The sequence below is a fragment of the Anomaloglossus baeobatrachus genome, chromosome 5 (assembly GCF_048569485.1).
Source record: "Anomaloglossus baeobatrachus isolate aAnoBae1 chromosome 5, aAnoBae1.hap1, whole genome shotgun sequence".
NCBI lineage: Eukaryota > Metazoa > Chordata > Amphibia > Anura > Aromobatidae > Anomaloglossus > Anomaloglossus baeobatrachus.
The window spans coordinates 472,440,171-472,462,898 of record NC_134357.1 but is presented as its reverse complement, the minus strand read 5'-3'; the positions used below and the strand labels follow the sequence as shown (position 1 = coordinate 472,462,898).

The window sequence follows — 22,728 nt, the reverse complement described above, 5'->3', positions numbered from 1 at the left end:
TGTGCTTCACAGCGGGAGAGCAACGACTAAAAAATGGTCCAGGACATTCAGCAACAACCGGCGACCTCACAGCAGGGGCCAGGTCATTGCTGGATGTCACACACAGCGACATCGCTAGCAAGGTCGCTGCTACGGCACAGAAAATGGTGACTTAGCAGCGACGTCACTGTCGTGTGTGGCATGACCATTAGAGTATCCACTCTGCTGTCCTATGTGAATATTCACTATCTTTAGATTCACACAGTTTGGCCACTGGTAATCCCAAATTCATATCATTATCTTAAAAAGTAGAGCTGCTACAAAAAAAAAAAAATGGACGTATTCTGATTCAGAGGACTGAATATGCCTAAAATCAGGCCTAATACCCGAGCCACAAAAAGATTTTTGTATCACTTGTTCCTAGTGCAATAGTTGTAGAATGGGAGGACATAAAAGCTCCTATAGAGTAATGTAGAGGGGGCACATAGTTTTGTCCATATACAGTATAGTCATTTATATTCTGAGGTTTGTAGCTCCTTAAGTTCCCTTTCCATGACAAGCGCATGGCATTTCACATGACTAATGTCTGCAGCTCAGAGTATTAGTGGCTTCCTTATTGTGATGTTGTGAAACAGCACAAGCATCACTCAATATATAAGATGGCTCAGGCCGGACAGTGATGGAAGAAGCACTGAGCAGATGAAGAAGAGGCAGGGAGAGGCCATAACAGAGTACCATTCATGGCAAGATATACCTGCAACAGAAACCTTCCATCAAGGGCTGCCCAAGAGACAGAAGGCTGCCCACGTCTGCCACCATCCCACCACCCTACAGGTATACTAATCTCAGCCAACAAAGATCCCTTTAAGTAACTGCAGACAACTCGATAAAATGAAACAAAGCTGTAAAATCACATTTATTACAATTATTGTACAGAAGACAAATAAAACAAATGACGTCAGTGTAATAAAAACCATAAACACAAAACATTGTCAGCTGGTAGGAAAGTGTTTGGCACATATGAAGAGAGGAAAATTCACCCACGAGCCACCAGACCAGTGGTCACCTCCACCTAGCAGAGCGTCTCCATCACAGCAGGGGAATGAGCTGAGCTGTCCTGATTAGAGGACACTGGACCGTATATGAGCTGCACTTTACTGATTAGAGGATGCTTGCCTGGGGACATGATTGCACTATCCTGTTGATAGAGATCGTTGGCCCAGATATACGAGCTCCACTGCCCAGGTGGCTGGAGGACGCTGCCCTGGGGACATGAACTGCACTGTCCTGATGGCTGGAGGACGCTGGCCTGGGTACATGAGCTGCACTGCCCTGATGGTTGGAGGGCGCTGGCCTTGGTACATGAGCTGCACTGCCCTGAAGGCTGGAGGACGCTGGCCCAGCAATATGAGCTGCACTGCCCTGATGGCTGGCCCAGGTGTATGAGCTGCACTGCCCTGATGGCTGGAGGGTGCTGGCCCAGGTATATGAATTGCACTGTCCTGATGGCTGACCCAGCAATATAAGCTGCACTGCCCTGACGGCTCGAGGACGCTGGCCCTGGTATATGAGCTGCACGGCCCTGATGGCTGGAGGATGCTGACCAGAGTTGTACAACGCTAATAGGTGGAAGATACTGGTCAAGGTTTATCTGCTGGACATATTCCTGGATCATATAGTCCAGGAACATGAGCTATGCTGCCTTGATGGGTGAAGGATGCTGGTGTATGAACTGCATGTCCCGCTGTATGGAAGATACAGGTATTGGATTGTACGCTGAGAAATGGAGTGCAGTACTCAGTGCAGGAGCCGCACTGCTGGGTGGAGAACACTGGCACCAAGTGCAGGAGCAGCACTGCTGGGTGGAGAACACTGGCACCAAGTGCAGGAGTCACATTGCCCTTATATAAAGTAAGATACTGGTCCAGGACTGTATGAGCTACACTACCCTGCTGGGTGGAAGACACTGGTACCCAGTGCACGAGCTGGCACCGCTAGGTAGGGGACACTGGTACCCAGTGCAGGAGCCGCACTACTAGGTGGGGGACACTGGTACCCAGTGCAGGAATTGCATTGCCCTTGTTTCCTACACAGCAGCAGCTTTGGGTCATTAGGCGAATTAAGTAACAATGTTGTAGTCAGTAGCACACTCACATCTGTCATGATGAAAGAATGTAAAATGTCACACCCCTCAGGGAGGGGAAGACTGCATGACAACACAACAAAACTGGCCAAGCTGTCAGACATTGGGGAAAATGAACATTAGTATGGCGTTAGATTGGCACATGACCCGCTCTCCATAGCCATGTTATGGATTGCCCAGAGGACAAGGCACAAGATCAGATGCTTCCAGTCACTAAATACAAAAATACCTGATGATACAAAAATAACTCTGGAGAGCGGGGAGCATGAAGGCGGCCTCCTTCTGCCCGGTAAGGAGTCTCTTGGCAATGACTGGTCTGTTAAATGGAAGACTGCCCGGCAGCAGAGAGACAAATGGAGATGAGCACCTCCTGCCATCACCTGAGCGAGCGCCCGCTGTGTACAGGGTCTGGGAGTTAGTGGCCTCTATGTACACAATATACACACTAATTCTATGTACAAGAATAAAGTGACGAGTATGATACCGTCCGGGTGTGCAAACTGAAGCAGAGGGGCTGTGGCTCCGGGAGACTCACATCAACGCCCGCTTGTCCTGGCACTTTTTCCGCCTCTCACATCGTGGACACTGAATGACGGGCGTTTTGCAGGGTTTATGAAAGACGGCTTTACAGTCACCACACCTAGGAAAAAGAATGAGAGGCTGAGCCGCTGCTGTCACCTACTGGCGGGAGAAACACAGATCATGTATGCACAGTATATGTCTGACTGCGACAGGTCACTTCCTCATGTCAAATTAACCACTTCATGGCAAGGGAAGATGAACAATACTGAAACCAAGGGAGAGTGGCTCAGAGGATTCTCTGGGAGGTAGGGGCCTGCAATACTACCCTATAGGCACCACAAAAAGTAGCACTGATGGGAGAGTTTGTACCTCTTGGGGTATGTGCACACATCTTCAGGCAGATGATTATTGGAGACTGCCTCAAAAAGAGCTATTAAAAGCCAAAAAGGAATGAACAGAATCTCCTCAATGTCAAAACAACTGGTTCATATGTTCAGTCTGTGTCACATCGTAACAGTTTGCCCTTCGGTTGTATCACTTCTTAACTCATTATTTAAAATATTTTTGCTGCCCAATGACAAACAGATCTCGTGAAAGGCAACACGTCCTAATGCCCCGCTGCATCTCCTACTGTCAGAGCCTCCGCTGGGGCTGCCATAGGTGCCACGGTCACTGAAGACAGGTCACAGGATGTTCTTGGTGACTCTCCAGGAGCCAAGACCCCCACTAAGTGCTAGAACAAGTGGGTTCTTTGCCCCTGCACCTGCCGAGATTTATAGGAGGAGATGGGATGTTTACACCAAGCAATCACCTGTTAAAAGGCAGAGACAAAAAGCCCACGGTGCCTTCACTACATTTGATAATGGTGCAGACTGATAACTGAGGTCTTTGCATGTTCAGCAGTCTCCCAAATCATCACCTCATTACCTGGAACAGCTGGGATATAGTAGACTACAGAGACATTCTCCGCTTTATCAAAATGACTTCAGCTATCAGCCCTAACACCTAACATTAAAGGGAACCGGTCACCAGGTTTTTCCATTATGAGCTGCAGCCACCAACATTGAGTCCTTATATATAAAAGAGAGAATTTTGTTTACTTACCGTAAATTCTTTTTCTTATAGTTCCGTATTGGGAGACCCAGACATTGGGTGTATAGCTTCTGCCTCCGGAGGACACACAAAGTACTACACTAAAAAGTGTAGCTCCTCCCTCTGAGCCTATACACCCCCTGGAGAACCAGATCTAGCCAGTTTAGTGCAAAAGCTGAAGGAGAATAGCCACCCACAAGTAAAGAGAGCAAGAACCGGAACAACTGGAGACTCTGTCCACGACAACAGCCGGTGATAACACGCGGAAAAAGAAACTGCCAACAGGCAACAGGGAGGGGGTGCTGGGTCTCCCAATACAAAACTATAAGAAAAAGAATTTACGGTAAGTAAACAAAATTCTCTTTTTCTTTATCGTTCCTATGGGAGACCCAGACATTGGGACGTCTCAAAGCAGTCCATGGGTGGGAATAAACAGAAAAACTGAGAAGTAGGCAGAGCCTAACTTCACAAATGGGCGACAGCCGCCTGAAGGATGCGTCTGCCCAAGCTCGCATCTGCCGAAGCATGAGCATGCACTTGGTAGTGCTTTGAAAAGGTATGCAGGCTAGTCCAAGTGGCAGCCTGACAGACTTTCTGAGCCGTAGCCTGGTGCCTGAAAGCCCAAGAGGCACCGACAGCTCTGGTCGAGTGTGCCTTGATCCCCGGCGGGGGAGGCACCTGAGAACACTGGTAGGCATCGGAAATGGTCGACCGAATCCAACGAGCCAAGGTCGGCTTAGAAGCAGAGAGGCCCTTACGCCGACCTGTGGTTAGCACAAAAAGAGAGGTGCACCGCTAAGAGCAGCGGTGCGAGACACATAGATCCGGAGCGCCCGCACCAGATCCAGAGTATGCAACGCTTTTTCAAAGCGATGAACAGGAGCCGGACAAAAGGAAGGCAGGGAAATGTCCTGGTTAAGGTGGAAAGGAGAAACCACCTTAGGGAGAAAGTCCGGAGTCGGACGGAGAACCACCTTGTCTTGATGAAAAACCAAAAAAGGTGACTCCGAAGAGAGCGCAGCCAAATCAGAGACTCTCCTGAGGGAAGTTATGGCCACTAGAAAGACCACTTTCTGTGAAAGACAAAACAAAGAAACCTCCCTAAGAGGCTCAAAGGGGGGTTTCTGCAAGACCGTGAGGACCAAATTGAGGTCCCAGGGATCCAAGGGCCGCCGGTAAGGCGGAATGATGTGAGACGCGCCCTGCATGAAGGTGCGCACTTGAGCCAGCCGGGCGATACGCCGCTGGAACAGTACTGACAGAGCCGAGACTTGCCCCTTGAGGGAATTGAGGGATAGTCCTAGCTGCAGACCGGACTGTAGAAAGGACAGAAGGGTCAGCAAGGAAAAAGGCCAAGGAGCATGGCCGGAAGAGCGACACCAGGACAGGAAAATTCTCCAAGTCCTGTGATAGATTTTGGCCGAGGAAGACTTCCGGGCCCGAGTCATAGTGGAAATGACTTCAGGAGGAATACCAGAAGCCGTCAAGATCCAGGACTCAAGAGCCACGCCGTCAATCTGAGAGCCGCAGAATTCTGGCGGAAAAACGGACCTTGTGAGAGAAGGTCTGGACGGTCCGGAAGATGCCACGGCACCTCTACAGACAGATGGAGCAGGTCTGGGTACCAAGCTCGCCTGGGCCAGTCCGGAGCAATGAGGATGACCCGACGGCCCTCCATTCTGATCTTGCGCAGAACTCTGGGCAAGAGAGTTAGAGGGGGAAACACGTAGGACAGACGAAACTGGGACCAGTCTTGAACCAGAGCGTCCGCTGCAAAGGCTTGAGGATCGTGGGAGCGAGCCACGTAAACCGGAACCTTGTTGTTGTGACGGGATGCCATTAGGTCCACTTCCGGAGTGCCCCACTTGCGGCAGATTGACTGAAACACTGCCGGATGCAGGGACCACTCGCCACTGTCCACGGTTTGACGGCTGAGATAATCTGCTTCCCAGTTTTCCACGCCTGGGATGTGGACTGCGGATATGGTGGACTTGGAGTCCTCCGTCCATTGAAGGATGCGTTGAACCTCCAACATTGCCAGGCGGCTGCGTGTCCCGCCTTGGTGATTGATGTAGGCAACCGCTGTCGCGTTGTCTGACTGGACTCGGATGTGCTTGCCCGCCAACAGGTGGTGAAAGGCTAGGAGAGCTAGAAGCACAGCTCTGGTTTCCAGCACATTGATCGAGAGGGCTGACTCGGACGGAGTCCAAGTGCCCTGCGCTCGGTAGTGGAGACATATCGCTCCCCAGCCGGATAGACTGGCATCCATGGTGAGGATCACCCAGGACGGGGCCAGGAAGGAGCGCCCCTGAGACAGAGAGGGGCCGAAGCCACCACTGAAGAGAGCTCCTGGTCTGTGGCGACAGAGCCACTAGCCTGTGCAAGGAGGAAGTCCGCTTGTCCCAACAGCGGAGAATGTCCAGCTGCAGAGGACGCAGATGGAACTGGGCAAAGGGAACAGCCTCCATTGACACCACCATCTGACCCAGCACCTGCATTAGGTGCCTGATGGAATGACGGCGGGGCCTCAGCAGAGAGCGCACCGCCAGTTGGAGGGACTGCTGTTTGACTAAGGGCAGCTTCACAAGTGCCGGCAGAGTCTCGAACTGCATCCCTAGGTACGTGAGCCTCTGGGTCGGAGTCAGAGTGGATTTGGGCAGATTGACAAGCCACCCGAATTGGGCTAGAGTGGTGAGAGTGAGCGAGACACTCCGCTGACAGTCTGCGCTGGATGAAGCCTTGACTAGAAGGTCATCCAGGTAAGGAATCACTGCCAACCCCTGGAGGTGCAGAACCGCAACCACTGCTGCCATGACCTTGGTGAATACCCGAGGGGCCGTGGCTAACACGAAGGGGAGAGCCACGAATTGGAAATGTTCCTCTCCGATTGCAAAACGTAGCCAACGCTGGTGTGAAACTGCAATTGGCACATGCAGATAGGCATCTCTGATGTCGATGGATGCCAGGAAATCCCCTTGGGTCATTGAGGCAATGACTGATCGCAGAGACTCCATGCGAAAATGCCGCACCTGAACATGCTTGTTGAGAAGCTTGAGATCTAGGATGGGCCGGAAGGAACCGTCCTTTTTGGGGACTAGGAAGAGATTTGAGTAGTGTGAGACTGTGACCGGGGTTATCTATGACGGCCGGAATGTCTCGCCCCGGTTGTGCTCACTCCATGATAGAAAGTAAATCCACTCTAGGGTTAATGCTGTTTCCCTACAGGCTGAAGGAAGGGTTAAATGGAAAGAGGAACGAGGGCAGGTGTGCCGGGTGTGAACAGAACTCCCTGAGCTCTTTGCTGGAGAGGCACATGTATTTTGTTATGGACTTTTGTTTGGACATTAAAACCGTGTGCTGTGAACCTTAATGCCTGGATCCCGTATCTTCTGCTGCGCAGCCGACCGTGCTACCTCACATATGGTGGAGAATGCAGGCATGACAGCCGGTGAGGTGTAGCATCCATCCCTGGTGACCCGGTAGCACATGTCCTGGATTCGAGCGGCTATACTACAGCCCAAACCCAGCGACGCCATGGAAGACATACTAAGGCTGCAGCAACAGACTAATGCACAGCTACAAGAGGCTAATGCACAGCAACAACAGGCTAATGCACAGCAGCAACAGACCAATGCACACCTGCTCCGGGCGTTGGATTGTCAGCAGCAATCCTTGCAAGTGCAGGAAAAAAAACTCCAAGAACAGATGGATCAGGCCAATGCACGTCAGCAGCAAGCCTTGCAATTGCAGGAAAAAAGGCACCAAGAACAGATGGTTCTCCTGGCCAAGTCGATCCGTGCCGGACCGGCAGCAACAACCCCGGGACCGGGTGACGACGGCAGCATCCGGAAAGCGGTGAGACAAGCGTTGCAAAAGATGACCCCGGGTGATGATGTGGAAGCGTTCCTGGCGGTGTTTGAGCGGGTGGCCGAGCGGGAAAAGCTGCCGACCCCGCAGTGGGCTGAGGTATTGTCGCCCTATCTGACGGGGGAACCCCAAAAAGCGTACCTGGACCTCTGTACCGAGGACGCCATTGACTATGTGACCCTGAAAGCCGAAATACTGGCTCGGTTGGGGGTGAATACCTATGTACGGGCTCAGCGGGTAAATCAGTGGTTCTATGAGGAAGCCAAACCCGTACGCTCCCAGGCCTATGACTTGTTGCATCTTGTAAAAAAGTGGTTGCAGCCTGACACTCTGAGCCCGGCGCAAATGGTGGAAAGGGTAGTAGTGGATCGTTTTGTGCGCACTTTACCCGTCACCGTTCAACGGTGGGTCGGACAGGGTGACCCGAGTACCCTGGACCAATTAGTGTCCCTGGTAGAGCGGCATGTGGCTACGCAGGACTTGATACGGGACACTGAGACTTTGCGTACCGCCCGTCGGTCCGGCCCCTCCAAGCCTAGGGCCAAGGACCCACCGCTGACAACGGTGCAGGAGTCCCCTACCGTCCCGTCTGAGGCCGCGGCCGCCATTCCTGAGGTCCGGAAGGTTCTGTACCCTAAACGACAACCCGTCAAGGGGGTTTCCGTCCCCATTAGATGTTGGCGGTGCCAGCGGGTGGGACATATGGAAGCCCAGTGTCCACTCACCACGGAGCCCATGGATTGTGGGGTTACCCGGTGGGGTTCAATGTATGCTCAGGTGGTGTGTACCGCTGACCTGGTCTCCCCAGAGACTGAGCCCCACTTGTGCCAAATACAGGTGAATGGATGTCCGGTTACAGGATTGTTGGATTCCGGAAGCTTAGTGACCCTTGTGCGATCCACCTTGAGGGCTAAAGTAAAGGCCACAGGACGCACCGTGGGGGTGGTTTGCATACATGGGGACCGCCGCGACTATCCCACGGGGATTGTCACCATCACAGCACCTTGCGGTCAGGTGCAACATGAGGTGGGACTTCTTAACACTCTTCCTTATGACGTGATCCTAGGAAGGGATCTGCCCTATTTTTGGACTTTATGGAGGGGACCCCCTAAGTCCCCTCAGATATTGGTCGGTCCGGGACCTGAGCCCTACAATCCTGAATCCGGGACACCTGCCGTAGGGGTCACCATGATAGGGACAGAGTGTGAACCCGATAGGTCACCCCTAGAGGTATTGGCAGGAGAGGCTGAGACGGTCGAGCCCATCCCGGAGTTGGAGGCGTCCCCGGATACGTTTGGGACAGCCCAACTCCAGGACCCTACGTTAATACATGCCCGGAGTCGGGTGACAGTAGTTGACGGGGTGGCACAGCTGCCCGGTGCCCAGGTAAGGTACCCCCATTTCGCTCTTAAGCAGGATTTACTCTACCGGGTAGATGAAATACGGGGCATGGGGGTAGAACAGTTGGTGGTGCCCCAGCCGCATCGCCGGCGGGTCCTCGACTTGGCTCATAAACACCTGATGAGTGGCCACCTAGGGGTCAAGAAAACGCAGGAGCGAATATTGCAAAGGTTCTATTGGCCCGGGGTCTTTGGGGAGGTAAAACGGTTCTGCGAAACCTGCCCGGAGTGTCAGCTTACCGCACCCCTGACCCATTTTCGCAGTCCGTTGGTACCGTTACCCATTATAGAAGTCCCTTTTGAACGGATAGGGATGGATCTGGTGGGGCCCCTTGTAAAGTCCGCTCGAGGGCACCAACACATCCTAGTGATCGTTGACTATGCCACCCGGTATCCCGAGGCGATACCTCTCAGACATACTGCAGCAAAGCTTATAGCTCGGGAGTTGTTTGCTGTGTTCTGCCGGGTGGGATTGCCCAAGGAGATCCTTACGGATCAGGGGACCCCATTCATGTCTAAAGTGATTAAAGAGCTATGTCGGCTACTCCAGATCAAGCAGTTGCGTACGTCTGTGTATCATCCTCAGACGGACGGTTTAGTGGAGCGATTCAATAAAACCCTGAAAACCATGCTCAAAAGGGTAATTTCAAAAGACGGGAAAGACTGGGATATGATGCTTCCCTATTTGATGTTTGCCATACGAGAGGTGCCACAGGCATCCACGGGGTTTTCGCCTTTTGAATTGTTATACGGGCGACATCCCCGGGGATTGTTGGACCTGGCAAAGGAAACATGGGAGCAAGAGCCCACCCCCCATAAAAAAGTGTGATCGAACACATTTTGGGTATGCAGAACCGCATAAGCGCGGTCATGCCAATTGTGAAGGAGCATTTACAGGAGGCTCAGGCCGCGCAAAGCGGCCGCTACAATAGACAAGCCACCGTGCGGACCTTTAAACCCGGGGATCGGGTGTTGGTATTAATCCCCACGGCGGAGAGTAAATTCCTGGCTCAGTGGCAAGGCCCCTACGAGATAAAGGAAAGAGTCGGGGTGGTTAACTATAAAGTATTGCAGCCCGGTAGGCGGAAACCTGAACAAATATACCATGTCAACCTATTAAAACCTTGGCAGGAACGGGAAAGCCTGATGGCTGTTTTTTCCCCACCTCCCTCCTCTTCGGGTCGTTCACATCCGGCTCCAGCGACCTCCGGAGAGGACGAACCAGAAGTAAGGATTGGAGAAGCCCTCACCAAGCAACAGAGGCGAGAGGCCAGACGGTTGGTTCAGCAGAACCCCGATGTCTTCTCCGAGCTGCCTGGTAGGACCAGTCTGATACGACATGATATTGTCACCGAGCCGCACCTGAAGGTACGCCTGAAGTCATACCGGGTACCGGAGGCTCGACGACAAGCCATATCGGAGGAAGTAAAGACAATGTTACGCCTGGGGGGTCATCGAAAAATCCCGGAGTGAATGGGCTAGTCCGATTGTCCTAATACCAAAACCCGATGGCTCCTTAAGGTTCTGCAATGACTTTAGGAGATTGAACGAAATATCCAAGTTCGATCTCTACCCCATGCCCCGGGTGGATGAGCTGATTGATAGGCTGGGACAGGCGCGATATTTTACCACGCTCGACCTGACCAAGGGATACTGGCAGGTGCCACTAACGGAGTCCAAGGAGAAAACCGCTTTTGTTACGCCGGAGGGTCTCTTCCACTATGTTGTCTTGCCTTTTGGGTTACATGGCGCTCCGGCCACGTTCCAGAGGTTGATGGACTTCGTGCTGGAACCCCACCAGGCGTATGCATCAGCGTACCTGGATGACATCATTATTTACAGCTCCGATTGGCAGACCCACTTGGAACAGGTACAAGCGGTGGTGGACGCGCTTCGAACAGCCGGATTGACAGCCAATCCCAAGAAATGTGCATTGGGACTCACGGAAGCCCGCTACTTGGGCTACGTGATAGGCCAAGGAGTGATTAAGCCCCAAATTAACAAGGTTGAGGCGATCCAGAAGTGGCCTAGACCCCTGACCACGAAGCAGGTTAGGGCCTTCCTGGGTATCGTGGGGTACTACAGGAGGTTTGTAAAGGATTTTGCGGGACTATCAGCCCCCTTGACGGACCTTCTCAAAAGGCAAGAAGTCCGTCATGGTGCGCTGGACTCCGCAGGCCGAGGACTCCTTCCGGGCCCTGAAGGAGGTCCTGTGCGGACAGCCCATTCTTGTACACCCTGATTTCCGGAAGGAGTTCATAGTACAGACTGACGCCTCAGAGGTCGGCCTGGGGGCAGTACTGTCTCAGGTGGTTCAGGTGGAGGAATACCCCGTCACCTTCTTGAGTAGGAAGCTCACCCCTCCCGAGCGGAATTATAGCGTAGTGGAGAAGGAGTGCCTGGCGATCAAGTGGGCCTTGGAGTCCCTACGCTATTACCTGCTGGGACGGCAGTTTCGCTTGGTGACGGATCACTCTCCACTGGTCTGGATGAGGTCCGCCAAGGAACGGAATTGCCCGGGTTACCCGGTGGTTCCTTTCTCTGCAGAACTTCCGGTTTACGGTTGAACACCGGGCCGGTAGGTTGCAGGGCAACGCCGATGCCTTGTCACGCGGCCAGTGTTTGATGGCGGGAGTTCAACCCCGCACGCTTGAACTGAGGGGGGGGGTATGTGAGACTGTGACCGGGGTTATCTATGACGGCCGGTATGTCTCGCCCCGGTTGTGCTCACTCCATGATAGAAAGTAAATCCACTCTAGGGTTAATACTGTTTCCCTACAGGCTGAAGGAATGGTTAAATGGAAACAGGAACGAGGGCAGGTGTGCCGGGTGTGAGGGAGTGAACAGAACTCCCTGAGCTCTTTGCTGGAGAGGCACATGTATTTTGTTATGGACTTTTGTTTGGACATTAAAACCGTGTGCTGTGAACCTTAATGCCTGGATCCCGTGTCTTCTGCTGCGCAGCCGACCGTGCTACCTCACAGTAGAAACCTCTGAACCGTTCCCGGACGGGAACCGGTACAATTACTCCGTTGGCCTGCAAGGATGCCACGGCCTGAGAGAAGGCGGCGGCCTTGGAGCAGGGGGGAGTTGACAGAAAAAATCTGTTTGGCGGGCTGGAAGAGAATTCTATCCTGTAGCCGTGGGAGATGATATCCCGCACCCACTGATCGGAGACGTGTTGAAACCACACGTCGCCAAAGTGGGAGAGCCTGCCACCGACTAAGGACGTTGCTGGCGCGGACAGATAGTCAAGAGGAGGCTGCCTTAGTGGCAGCAGCTCCTGCGGTCTTCTGTGGACGCGTTTTTGGGCGCCAGTTGGATTTCTTGTCCTTGGCTGAGTTAGTGGACGAGGCCGAGGGCTTAGAGGACGACCAGTTGGAGGAACGAAACCTCGACTGGTTCCTACCCTGGACAGGTTTCCTGGTTTTGGTTTGTGGCATGGAAGTACTCTTCCCGCCAGTAGCTTCCTTAATAATTTCATCCAGTTGTTCACCGAATAGCATGGACCCAGCAAAAGGGAGCCCAGCAAGGTACTTCTTTGAAGAAGCATCTGCCTTCCACTCTCGAAGCCACAAGATCCTGCGGATAGCGAGGGAATTAGCCGAAGCCACCGCAGTGCGGTGAGAAGCCTCTAGCATGGCAGACATGGCATAGGATGAAAAGGCTGAAGCTTGGGAAGTTAAGGCAACCATTTTGGGCATAGATTCCCTGGTGAGGGAATGCATCTCCTCTAGAGAAGCAGAGATGGCTTTGAGAGCCCACACTGCTGCAAAAGATGGGGAGAACGAGGCCCCTGCCGCCTCATATACAGATTTGGCCAGAAGGTCAACCTGGCGGTCAGTGGAATCCTTAAGAGAGGTGCCATCAGCCACTGATACAACGGTCCGGGCTGAGAGTCTAGACACCGGGGGGGTCTACCTTTGGTGAATGAGCCCACTCCTTGACCACCTCAGGTGGAAAGGGAAAACGGTCATCAGAACCACGCTTTGGAAGCGTTTGTCAGGACAGGCCCTAGGCTTGGTCACAGTGGCCTGAAAACTGGAGTGGTTAAAGAACACACTCCTTGTCCTCTTAGGCAAGGTAAACTGGTGCTTTTCTGCCAGAGAGGGTTGCTCCTCTGATACTGGCGGATTGAGGTCCAGTACAGAATTAATGGACGCAATCAAATCACTAACATCGGAGTCACTTTCGGACAGATCAATGGGGCACATGGAGGAGAGGGGACGGGGCCAATCCTGAGAGCGGGATCTGGAGGGCCAAAGAGACTTACAGGGGAGGAGACATGTACCCAGTGGGGAGTGTCCCTCCCCTGTGCAGAATGGCCGCTGGGCGGAGCCACACTGTCCCTCTGCATGAATGACATGCGAGGGCAGTGAAACCGAAAGTAGGCTTCTGGCGAAGCCGGGGCCTAAATTTGAGCGGTGCGGCCGGCGCGCAGGCACCCTCGGCGCGGTTCTCAGGCGACAGCCAGAGAACCGGCCGGAAATGTCAGAAAACTCACTCAGCACACTCTCCCCACAGAATAAAGTACAGGGACCCCCAGAATATAAACGTCTCAGGTACTTAGCTTGCTGAGACGCAGGGCCATGTCCCTGGGGATGAGTGCTCCGTCCAGCAGGATCCTGAAGGGCTGCGGATGGAGACCGGTCTCCTGCAAAGCATGGAGAACCGTGCTGGCTCCCACTTCAAGCCAGAGCCCGAGGGATGGTGAAGGAGCGTGGCATGTAAGGCTCCAGCCTTGGAATCAACCTTAACAGCACCGCCGACACAGTGGGGTGAGAAGGGACATGCCGGGGGTCCAGACTTGGACCCGCTTTTCTTCAAAATCTTTCCAAAAATGAAAAATCAGATGAGAATGCATGTGTGGATGTATGCCTCCTGAACACAAAGCAATGAACTGGCTAGATCTGGTTCTCCAGGGGGTGTATAGGCTCAGAGGGAGGAGCTACACTTTTTAGTGTAGTACTTTGTGTGTCCTCCGGAGGCAGAAGCTATACACCCAATGTCTGGGTCTCCCATAGGAACGATAAAGAAAGTATTCTAGAATGTTGTACACTCACCGGCAAGAGGTTCTGTCGCTTATCCATGTTATGTAAATAAAAGCTTATAACCTGACTTTAAATTCATCCATTGGATTTATAAATTACTCTATTGAAAGCTGAAACCCTCCCAAATTTGGTTTAGGTATGAAAATAAAGTTCCTGCAAAGCTGAAATATTGATCATTTAATGAACACAGAAAGATCAGATTTTGGCAAGACAAAAGTTTAATTGCCTTGTTATATAATCCACCCAATCCTAGTGTACATCCTCACCTGTGCTCACTAAATGATCGGTTAATTAGTGGGCGTGATTAAAAAAAAAAAAACCCAGCACCCCAGACCTTCAGTTGAACTGCAACTTGACCTCTGACAACATGCCAAAAATCAACCCTGCAACCAAAGCTTTGATTATCAAGAGACTGAAGACCAGATCCACTGCAGAGGTGGCTGGCACCTTTAATGTGTCCAGGGTCAAGTACAAAAAATAATAATAAAAAAAAAAAAGATTTGAAGAGACTGGAGATGTTTTTGACAAGCCCAGGTCCGGCAGACCCCGCAAGACAACTGCTCAGGAGGAACGTTTGTTGGTTAGAAAATTTAAAGCCAGCCCCTCTTCCACTGCAGCAGAGCTCCAACAGGCCTGGTCACCTCAAGTCCCTGTGTCAACTAGAACAGTTTGAAGGATTCTGTCTCGAAATTTGCCTCCATGGTCGAATCAGTGCCCAGAAGCCAGCACTAAACAAAAGGCAATTAAAAAAATGTGTGGCATTTGCCAAGTCCCACAGCCTGCTAAACGGATAGAAACTGGAAAAGTGGCAGAAGGTGGATTTCTCCGATGAATCTTCAGTTGAAATACACCACAGCCGCCGCAAATACTACAGGAGACCTACTGGAGCCCGTATGGATCCAAAATACACAGAGAAAACAGTTAAGTTTGGTTAAGTTAAGATCATGGTCTGAGGTTACATTCAGTATGGGGGTGTGTGAAACATTTGCAAGGTGAAAGGCAATATCTATAGCCTAAAATATCAAGAAGTATTAGCTACCTCTAACATTTCCAATCATAAAAGGGGTCAAATTCTGCAGCAGGATGGTGCTCCATCTCATACATCCATCTCTACAACAAAGCTCCTCCTGGCAAAGAAGATCAAGGTGCTCAAGGACTGGCCAGCCCAGTCACCAGACATGAACATCATTGGGCATGTTTGGGGCAGGATGAAAAAGGAAGCTTGGAAGACAAAACAAAAGAATCTAGATGAACTCTAGGAGGCATGTAAGACTGCATTCTTTGCTATTCCTGATGACTTCATCAATAAATTGTATGAATCATTGTTGAACCGCATGGATGCAGTCCTTCAAGCTCATGGAAGTCTAACAAAATATTAAATATGGCTCTAATAGCACCACAACTTCATTCACCAATGTTATGCAACATATCTTTGTATTAGAAGTTAATTTGTTTAAATTTCACATTACTTTCTGTGGGCGACAAAACTTTTGTCTTGCCAAAATCTGACCTTTCTGTGTTCATTAAATGATCAATATTTCAGCTTTACAGCAACTTTATTTTCATAACCTAAACCAAATTCGGGAGGGTTTCAGCTTTCAAAAGAGTAATTTATGAAACCAATGGATGAATTTAAAGTCAGGTTATAAGCTTTTATTAACATAACATGGATAAGCAACAGAACTTCTGTCATGGAGTGTATATAGGAGCCCAGGTCACTCTGTATAACATAAAAAACAGCTTTTATAAAAGGGCTCACAAGTGGTGGCTGCAGCTCATAAAGGCAAAAACCTGGTGACAAGGTTCCCTTTAAAAGTACATACATGTTATGTCTGTAATGTGTCGCTATCAGCTCCGGCCCAAAACATTAGCTGCAGATGCTTTGAAGCAACGTTTACTTATATTTTAATACATAGCATCTGCACCCACCCCGTGGCCTCCAGAGCCCCTGCACCCACCCCGTGGCCTCCAGAGCCCCTGCACCCACCCCGTGGCCTCCAGAGCCCCTGCACCCACCCCGTGGCCTCCAGAGCCCCTGCACCCAATTTGCACCTGCTCCAGTGAGTTTTCTTGTGTGAATGAACCTGATGACAGAGACAATAGCGCTCACCTTGTTGTGGTGTCAAACTGGAAAGGGTATATGATCTCATCCTGGTCGCAGATCTGACAGATGAAGCCTCTCTGGCTGCACAGCTCACACTTGTAGACATGGCTGCTTGAAAACTCCAGGGCAGACTGAAGAAAACAGTCAAATGCTCCATCAGCGACCTACAAGAAAAACAGAGAATTACGCACAGCTGAAGCCTGGCAGGGCAGGTTTATAGTCCCGCACTTCTGATAAGGGCCAGGGTTATATGCAGAGATATGGAGGCTGGTAACGCACCTGCTTAAGGTCCCGCACGCTGTAAGTATGAGCACAGTCCAGGAGATAATCGCGTTGGTTTAGGCTGAGAAAAAAAAACAAAACAAAAAAACAGTTAATTAGTAACAAGTAGCTCCTTTTAACTTTATATGTGATGTGTCCACCCAGGAGCCATGACGGGACACAATATTCTATCAAATACAGTCGCAAATACCATGTGCAAAAATAACAACTGAAGATCCTTCCACTGTCACTAGATGGCGCTGAGAGACCAATAATAAATATAGGGACAAGTTTACTCTAAGAAATCACTGTGCCAGTCTTCCTGTGGCGTTATTTCCACCGCCTCTAGCAGGAATGCTATGTAACACTGGTGGGTGCAGTATTAGGGGACCCCGACATTTACCTTGTGCTGAGCTCCTGCAGTGCTCCGCTACGACAGGTCATCAGATACTCTCCCAGCAGCCGCAGCTTCTCCCGACTATTCTCGATCTCCCGCATGGTCTGTGTGTGCTGATACAGTCTGTCATTTAAACATTTGAGGTTAAAAATTGGCTCCTCTTGCACCATCCGTAGGAAGTTTAGGGCTGGTCTGGACACCTGGAGTCAGAAGAGGGTGGGACAGTCACTCGTCACTGAGCTGATTGTGGAGAACAATAACAGGTCGTGAATCAAATGTCACAGAAGACAGAAAACATCCACCCAAGCCTACGAGGAAGAGATCAATAACCGCTCACATTAGGAAACCACAGCGCAGCACCCGGTGGTCCCCGCCAGAAGCTGAAAGGAACTTGTGACTCTCTCCAAATGTTACTGTGACTGGATTTGTGGCCCGAATATAGGTCTCAGCACTGTGATGTTGTAAGATTGTGTCATGAGACCCGTGGTGAGAATTCAGAAGAGAAAATGCTGACACAATACTACTGAACCTACCTTCTCAGTAAGGCTAAGTTCACACAAGTGTAGTAAACAAACAAAAAAAAAAAAAAAAAAAAGTCAGATTCTCATCCAGAAAAAAAAAAAAAAACAAGCGATTTTTCTCCTTTACCGGAGTCTCCGACTCACGAATATCTGACTTACAAATAGCAGACGTTCAAAAAAATCCCTCTAAATATTCTTCCCTCACCGCTCACCTCTGCAGCCGCTGTCTGGTCCTCTTCTTTCCACAGTCACTTCTCTGCCTTGCTCAATATAGACCACAACTCCCAGCTGTGTCCCGGCCGGAGCTCAATGGGAGTCATTAAAGGGAACCTATCAAGTCCAGTATGCTGCCCGACTAATCCACCTGTCCCCCCGCTATTCCCCGACCTCTCCTCTTTGCTAATCCCTTCACTGGCTTCCCATTGCCCAACGAGTCCAGTTCAAAACACTAACCATGACATACAAAGCCATCCACAACCTGTCTCCTCCCTACATCTGTGAGCTAGTCTCCCGATACTTACCTGCACGCAACCTCAGATCCTCACAAGATCTCCTTCTCTACTCCCCTCTCATCTCCTCTTCCAACCAACGCATCCAAGATTTCTCCCGTGCCTCCCCCATACTCTGGAATGCTCTGTCACAACACATCAGACTCTCGCCTACCTTGACAAGCTTCAAAAGGAACCTGAAGACCCACCTCTTCCGACAAGCCTACAACCTGCCGTAACCCTCAGTCTGATACAGCGCCGCACAACCAGCTCCACCCTCACCTACTGTATCCTCACCTATCTCCTTGTAGACTGAGCCCTCGCAGGCAGGGACTTCTATCCTCCTGTACCCGTCTGTGCCTTGTATTGTTTATTGTACTTGTCTCTATTATGTATACCCCTTTCACATGTAAAGCACCATGGAATAAATGGCGCTATAATAAATAAAATAATAATAACCATGAGCCATTCTGGGTGAATATTGCTAATCCCTGCCTAACAGTCCCTGTATACACTAGCATAGATAAAGAGATATTTAGAAAAAGTATTTCTTAAGATCTTTTACCGTATGCTAATGAACACAGGGACTAGTACCAAGGACGTTACTTCCCCTGACTAGTCCGCCATTTTAGCATGTTAGGACACCCACAGGGGCATACTAACATGCTATTCAATGCCTATTACCCAGTGTCATCAGCAGTGACGCGCGGACCTGTGTCTGTTGTCACCACTTAGTGCGCATGATCAGAACTCCTGGCACTTCCGGTCATGTGCACTATGAAGCCGGGTGTATATTCCCAGCTTCAGAGAGGTCTAGTGCGCATTACCATAAGTGCTGGAACTTCTGATCATGTGCACTGAGCCTAAACCCGGCGTTCTGAAGCAGTGACAATGGAAAGGTTCACGAGTCACCGCTAATGATGCTAGGCAATGGGAATTGAATAGCATGTTGGCATGTCCCTGTGGGCATGCTAACATGGCGGAATGAGCGCAGGAACTAACTCCCTTGGGACTAGTCCCCGCGCTCATTAGCATATTATTATTATTATTATTATTGTTTATTTATAGAGCACCATTGATCCAAAGGATCTTTAGAAATACTTTTTCTAAAGATCTCTTTATCTATGCTACTGTATACAGGGACAGTTATGCAGGGATTAGCAATATACACCCAGAACTGCTTGTGGTTCTGGGTGCAGATTGCACCTGAGAGGTTCATTTCAAAGGGGTTTTCCCACAAAGCTTATTTTAAAATCGATAGATCTTGGAATAATAATAATTTCCACAACTGGATGTGTTTAAGATAAATGTTCTTGTGCTGAGATGATAATCTCTTATACAGTTAGGTCCAGAAATATTTGGACAGTGACGCAATTTTCGCGAGTTGGGCTCTGCATGCCACCACATTGGATTTGAAATGAAACCTCTACAACAGAATTCAAGTGCAGATTGTAACGTTTAATTTGAAGGTTTGAACAAAAATATCTGATAGAAATTGTAGGAATTGTACACATTTCTTTACAAACACTCCACATTTTAGGAGGTCAAAAGTAATTGGACAAATAAACCAAACCCAAACAAAATATTTTTATTTTCAATATTTTGTTGCGAATCCTTTGGAGGCAATCACTGCCTTAAGTCTGGAACCCATGGACATCACCAAACGCTGGGTTTCCTCCTTCTTAATGCTTTGCCAGGCCTTTACAGCCGCAGCCTTCAGGTCTTGCTTCTTTGTGGGTCTTTCCGTCTTAAGTCTGGATTTGAGCAAGTGAAATGCATGCTCAATTGGGTTAAGATCTGGTGATTGACTTGGCCATTGCAGAATGTTCCACTTTTTTGTACTCATGAACTCCTGGGTAGCTTTGGCTGTATGCTTGGGGTCATTGTCCATCTGTACTATGAAGCGCCGTCCGATCAACTTTGCGGCATTTGGCTGAATCTGGGCTGAAAGTATATCCCGGTACACTTCAGAATTCATCCGGCTACTCTTGTCTGCTGTTATGTCATTAATAAACACAAGTGACCCAGTGCCATTGAAAGGCATGCATGCCCATGCCATCACGTTACCTCCACCATGTTTTACAGAGGATGTGGTGTGCCTTGGATCATGTGCCGTTCCCTTTCTTCTCCAAACTTTTTTCTTCCCATCATTCTGGTACAGGTTGATCTTGGTCTCATCTGTCCATAGAATACTTTTCCAGAACTGAGCTAGCTTCATGAGGTGTTTTTCAGCAAATTTACCTCTGTCCTGTCTATTTTTGGAATTGATGAATGGTTTGCATCTAGATGTGAGCCCTTTGTATTTACTTTCATGGAGTCTTCTCTTTACTGTTGACTTAGAGACAGATACACCTACTTCACTGAGAGTGTTCTGGACTTCAGTTGATGTTGTGAACGGGTTCTTCTTCACCAAAGAAAGTATGCGGCGATCATCCACCACTGTCGTCATCTGTGGACGCCCAGGCCTTTTTGAGTTCCCAAGCTCACCAGTCAATTCCTTTTTTCTCAGAATGTACCCGACTGTTGATTTTGCTACTCCAAGCATGTCTGCTATCTCTCTGATGGATTTTTTCTTTTTTTTCAGCCTCAGGATGTTCTGCTTCACCTCAATTGAGAGTTCCTTAGACCGCATGTTGTCTGGTCACAGCAACAGCTTCCAAATGCAAAACCACACACCTGTAATCAACCCCAGACCTTTTAACTACTTCATTGATTACAGGTTAACGAGGGAGACGCCTTCAGAGTTAATTGCAGCCCTTAGAGTCCCTTGTCCAATTACTTTTGGTCCCTTGAAAAAGAGGAGGCTATGCATTACAGAGCTATGATTCCTAAACCCTTTCTCCGATTTGGATGTGAAAACTCTCATATTGCAGCTGGGAGTGTGCACTTTCAGCCCATATTATATATATAATTGTATTTCTGAACATGTTTTTGTAAACAGCTAAAATAACAAAACTTGTGTCACTGTCCAAATATTTCTGGCCCTGACTGTATGTCTCTCTGCTGTGTACTGTGTAATGACTGTGTCTGACCGTAAAGGGACATGGACTGATCATCCCACATCTCTTGGGCCAGGGAGAAAGGAAAAAAAAAAAAAAAAAGAAAAGAGAATTTTTGTTTACTTACCGTAAATTCTTTTTCTTATAGTTCCGTCATGGGAGACCCAGACCATGGGGTGTATAGCTACTGCCTCCGGAGGACACACAAAGTTACTACACTCAAAACGTGTAGCTCCTCCCTCCCAGTATATACACCCCCTGCTAGCCAGTCCTAGCCAGTTTAGTGCAGAAGCTGAAGGAGGACATCCACCCACAAGAAGAGACAGAGTAAAAACCGGAAGAACCGGAACCTCTGTCTACAACAATAACAGCCGGTGAAGACACCGGAACAAGAAACCTGCCAACAGGCAATAGGGAGGGTGCTGGGTCTCCCATGACGGAACTATAAGAAAAAGAATTTACGGTAAGTAAACAAAATTCTCTTTTTCTTTATCGTTCCTATGGGAGACCCAGACCATGGGACGTTCCAAAGCAGTCCATGGGTGGGAATAAACAGACAACTGAGAAGCAGGCAAAACCTAACTTCACAAATGGGCGACAGACGCCTGAAAGATGCGTCTGCCAAAGCATAAGCATGCCTTGGATAGAGCTTCGAAAAAAGTATGCAGACTAATTCGAGCTGCAGTCTGACAGACCTACTGAGCCGTAGCCTGGAGCCTGAAAGCCCAAAAGGCACCGACAGGTCTGATCAAATGTGCTCTGATCCCCGGCGGGGAAGGCACTTGAGTACACTTGTTGGGCCTCGGAAATGGCCGACCTAAGCCAACGACCCAGGGTCGGCTTAGATGCCGAGAGACCGCTACGCTGACTAGCGGTCAGCACCAGAGAGAGGTGCACTGCCTAATAACGGCGGTGCAAGACACATAGATCCGGAGCGCCCGCACCAGATCCAGGATATGCAACGCTTTCTCAAACGATGAACAGGAGCCGGACAAAAGGAAGGCAGGAAAATTGCCCCGGATAAGGTGGAAGCAGTAACCACCTCAGGGAAAAAAGTCCGGAGTCGGACGGAGACCACCTTGTCTTGATGCAAAAGGCCAAGAAGGGGGTGACTCCGAGAGAGTACAGCTAGAACTCTCTGGCGGGAAATTATAGCCACTAGAAGACTACTTTCTGTGAAAGATGAAACAAAGAAACCTCCCTAAGAGGCGCAAAGGGGGGTTTCCGGGAACCGGGAGGACCGGATTAAGGTCCCAGGGCTCCATAGGCCGCAGGAAAGGCGGAATAATGTGAGATGCGCCCTGAAAGGAGCGCACCGGAGCCAGCCGGACGATACGCCGCTGGCACATACTGACAGAGCCGAGACCTGTCCCGTATGAGGGATAGTCCTAGCTGTAAACCGGACTGTGAAAGAGACAGGAGGGTCGGCAAGGCTAAAAAGGTCAAAGGACACTTTGAAGCTCGAGTCATAGCGGAGATGACTTCAGGAAGGATACCAGAAGTCGCCAAGATCCAGGACTCAAGATCTACGCCGTCAATCTGAGAATCCAGAATTCTGACGGAAAAAACGGACCCTTTTGAGAAAAGGTCTGAACGGTCCGGAAGATGCCATGGCAATCCAACGGACAGAAGGAGCAGGTCAGGGTACCAAGCCTGCCTGGGTCAGTCTGGAGAATGAGGATGACCCGACGGCCCCCTTAACTGATCTTGCGCAGGACTCTGGGCAAGAGGTAGAGACGAAGCTGGGATCAAACATGAACCAGTGTGCCTACCGCAAAACCTGAGGATTGTGGACCACGGTTGGACAGCTGAAATAGTCTGCCTCGCAGTTTTCACATCTAGGATGTGGGCTGCGGATATGGTGGACTAGGAGTCCCTTGTCCACTGAAGAATGATGAGTCGCC

General features: G+C 50.0%; 1 protein-coding gene across 1 annotated transcript in view; it reads right to left on the bottom strand.

The window, feature by feature from the left end:
* Positions 1-882: 882 nt before the first annotated feature.
* Positions 883-22,728, bottom strand: part of PLEKHM1 (pleckstrin homology and RUN domain containing M1) — a 35,458-nt gene continuing 13,612 nt past the window's right edge. Inside the window, exons 9-12 of the mRNA XM_075350654.1 lie at positions 16,823-17,016; positions 16,438-16,501; positions 16,165-16,322; positions 883-2,762 (exon numbers count right to left, since the gene is read on the bottom strand). Of these exons, the coding sequence (XP_075206769.1) occupies positions 2,654-2,762; positions 16,165-16,322; positions 16,438-16,501; positions 16,823-17,016 (525 nt within the window). The 3' untranslated portion in view covers positions 883-2,653. The remainder of the gene's footprint in view (positions 2,763-16,164; positions 16,323-16,437; positions 16,502-16,822; positions 17,017-22,728) is intronic.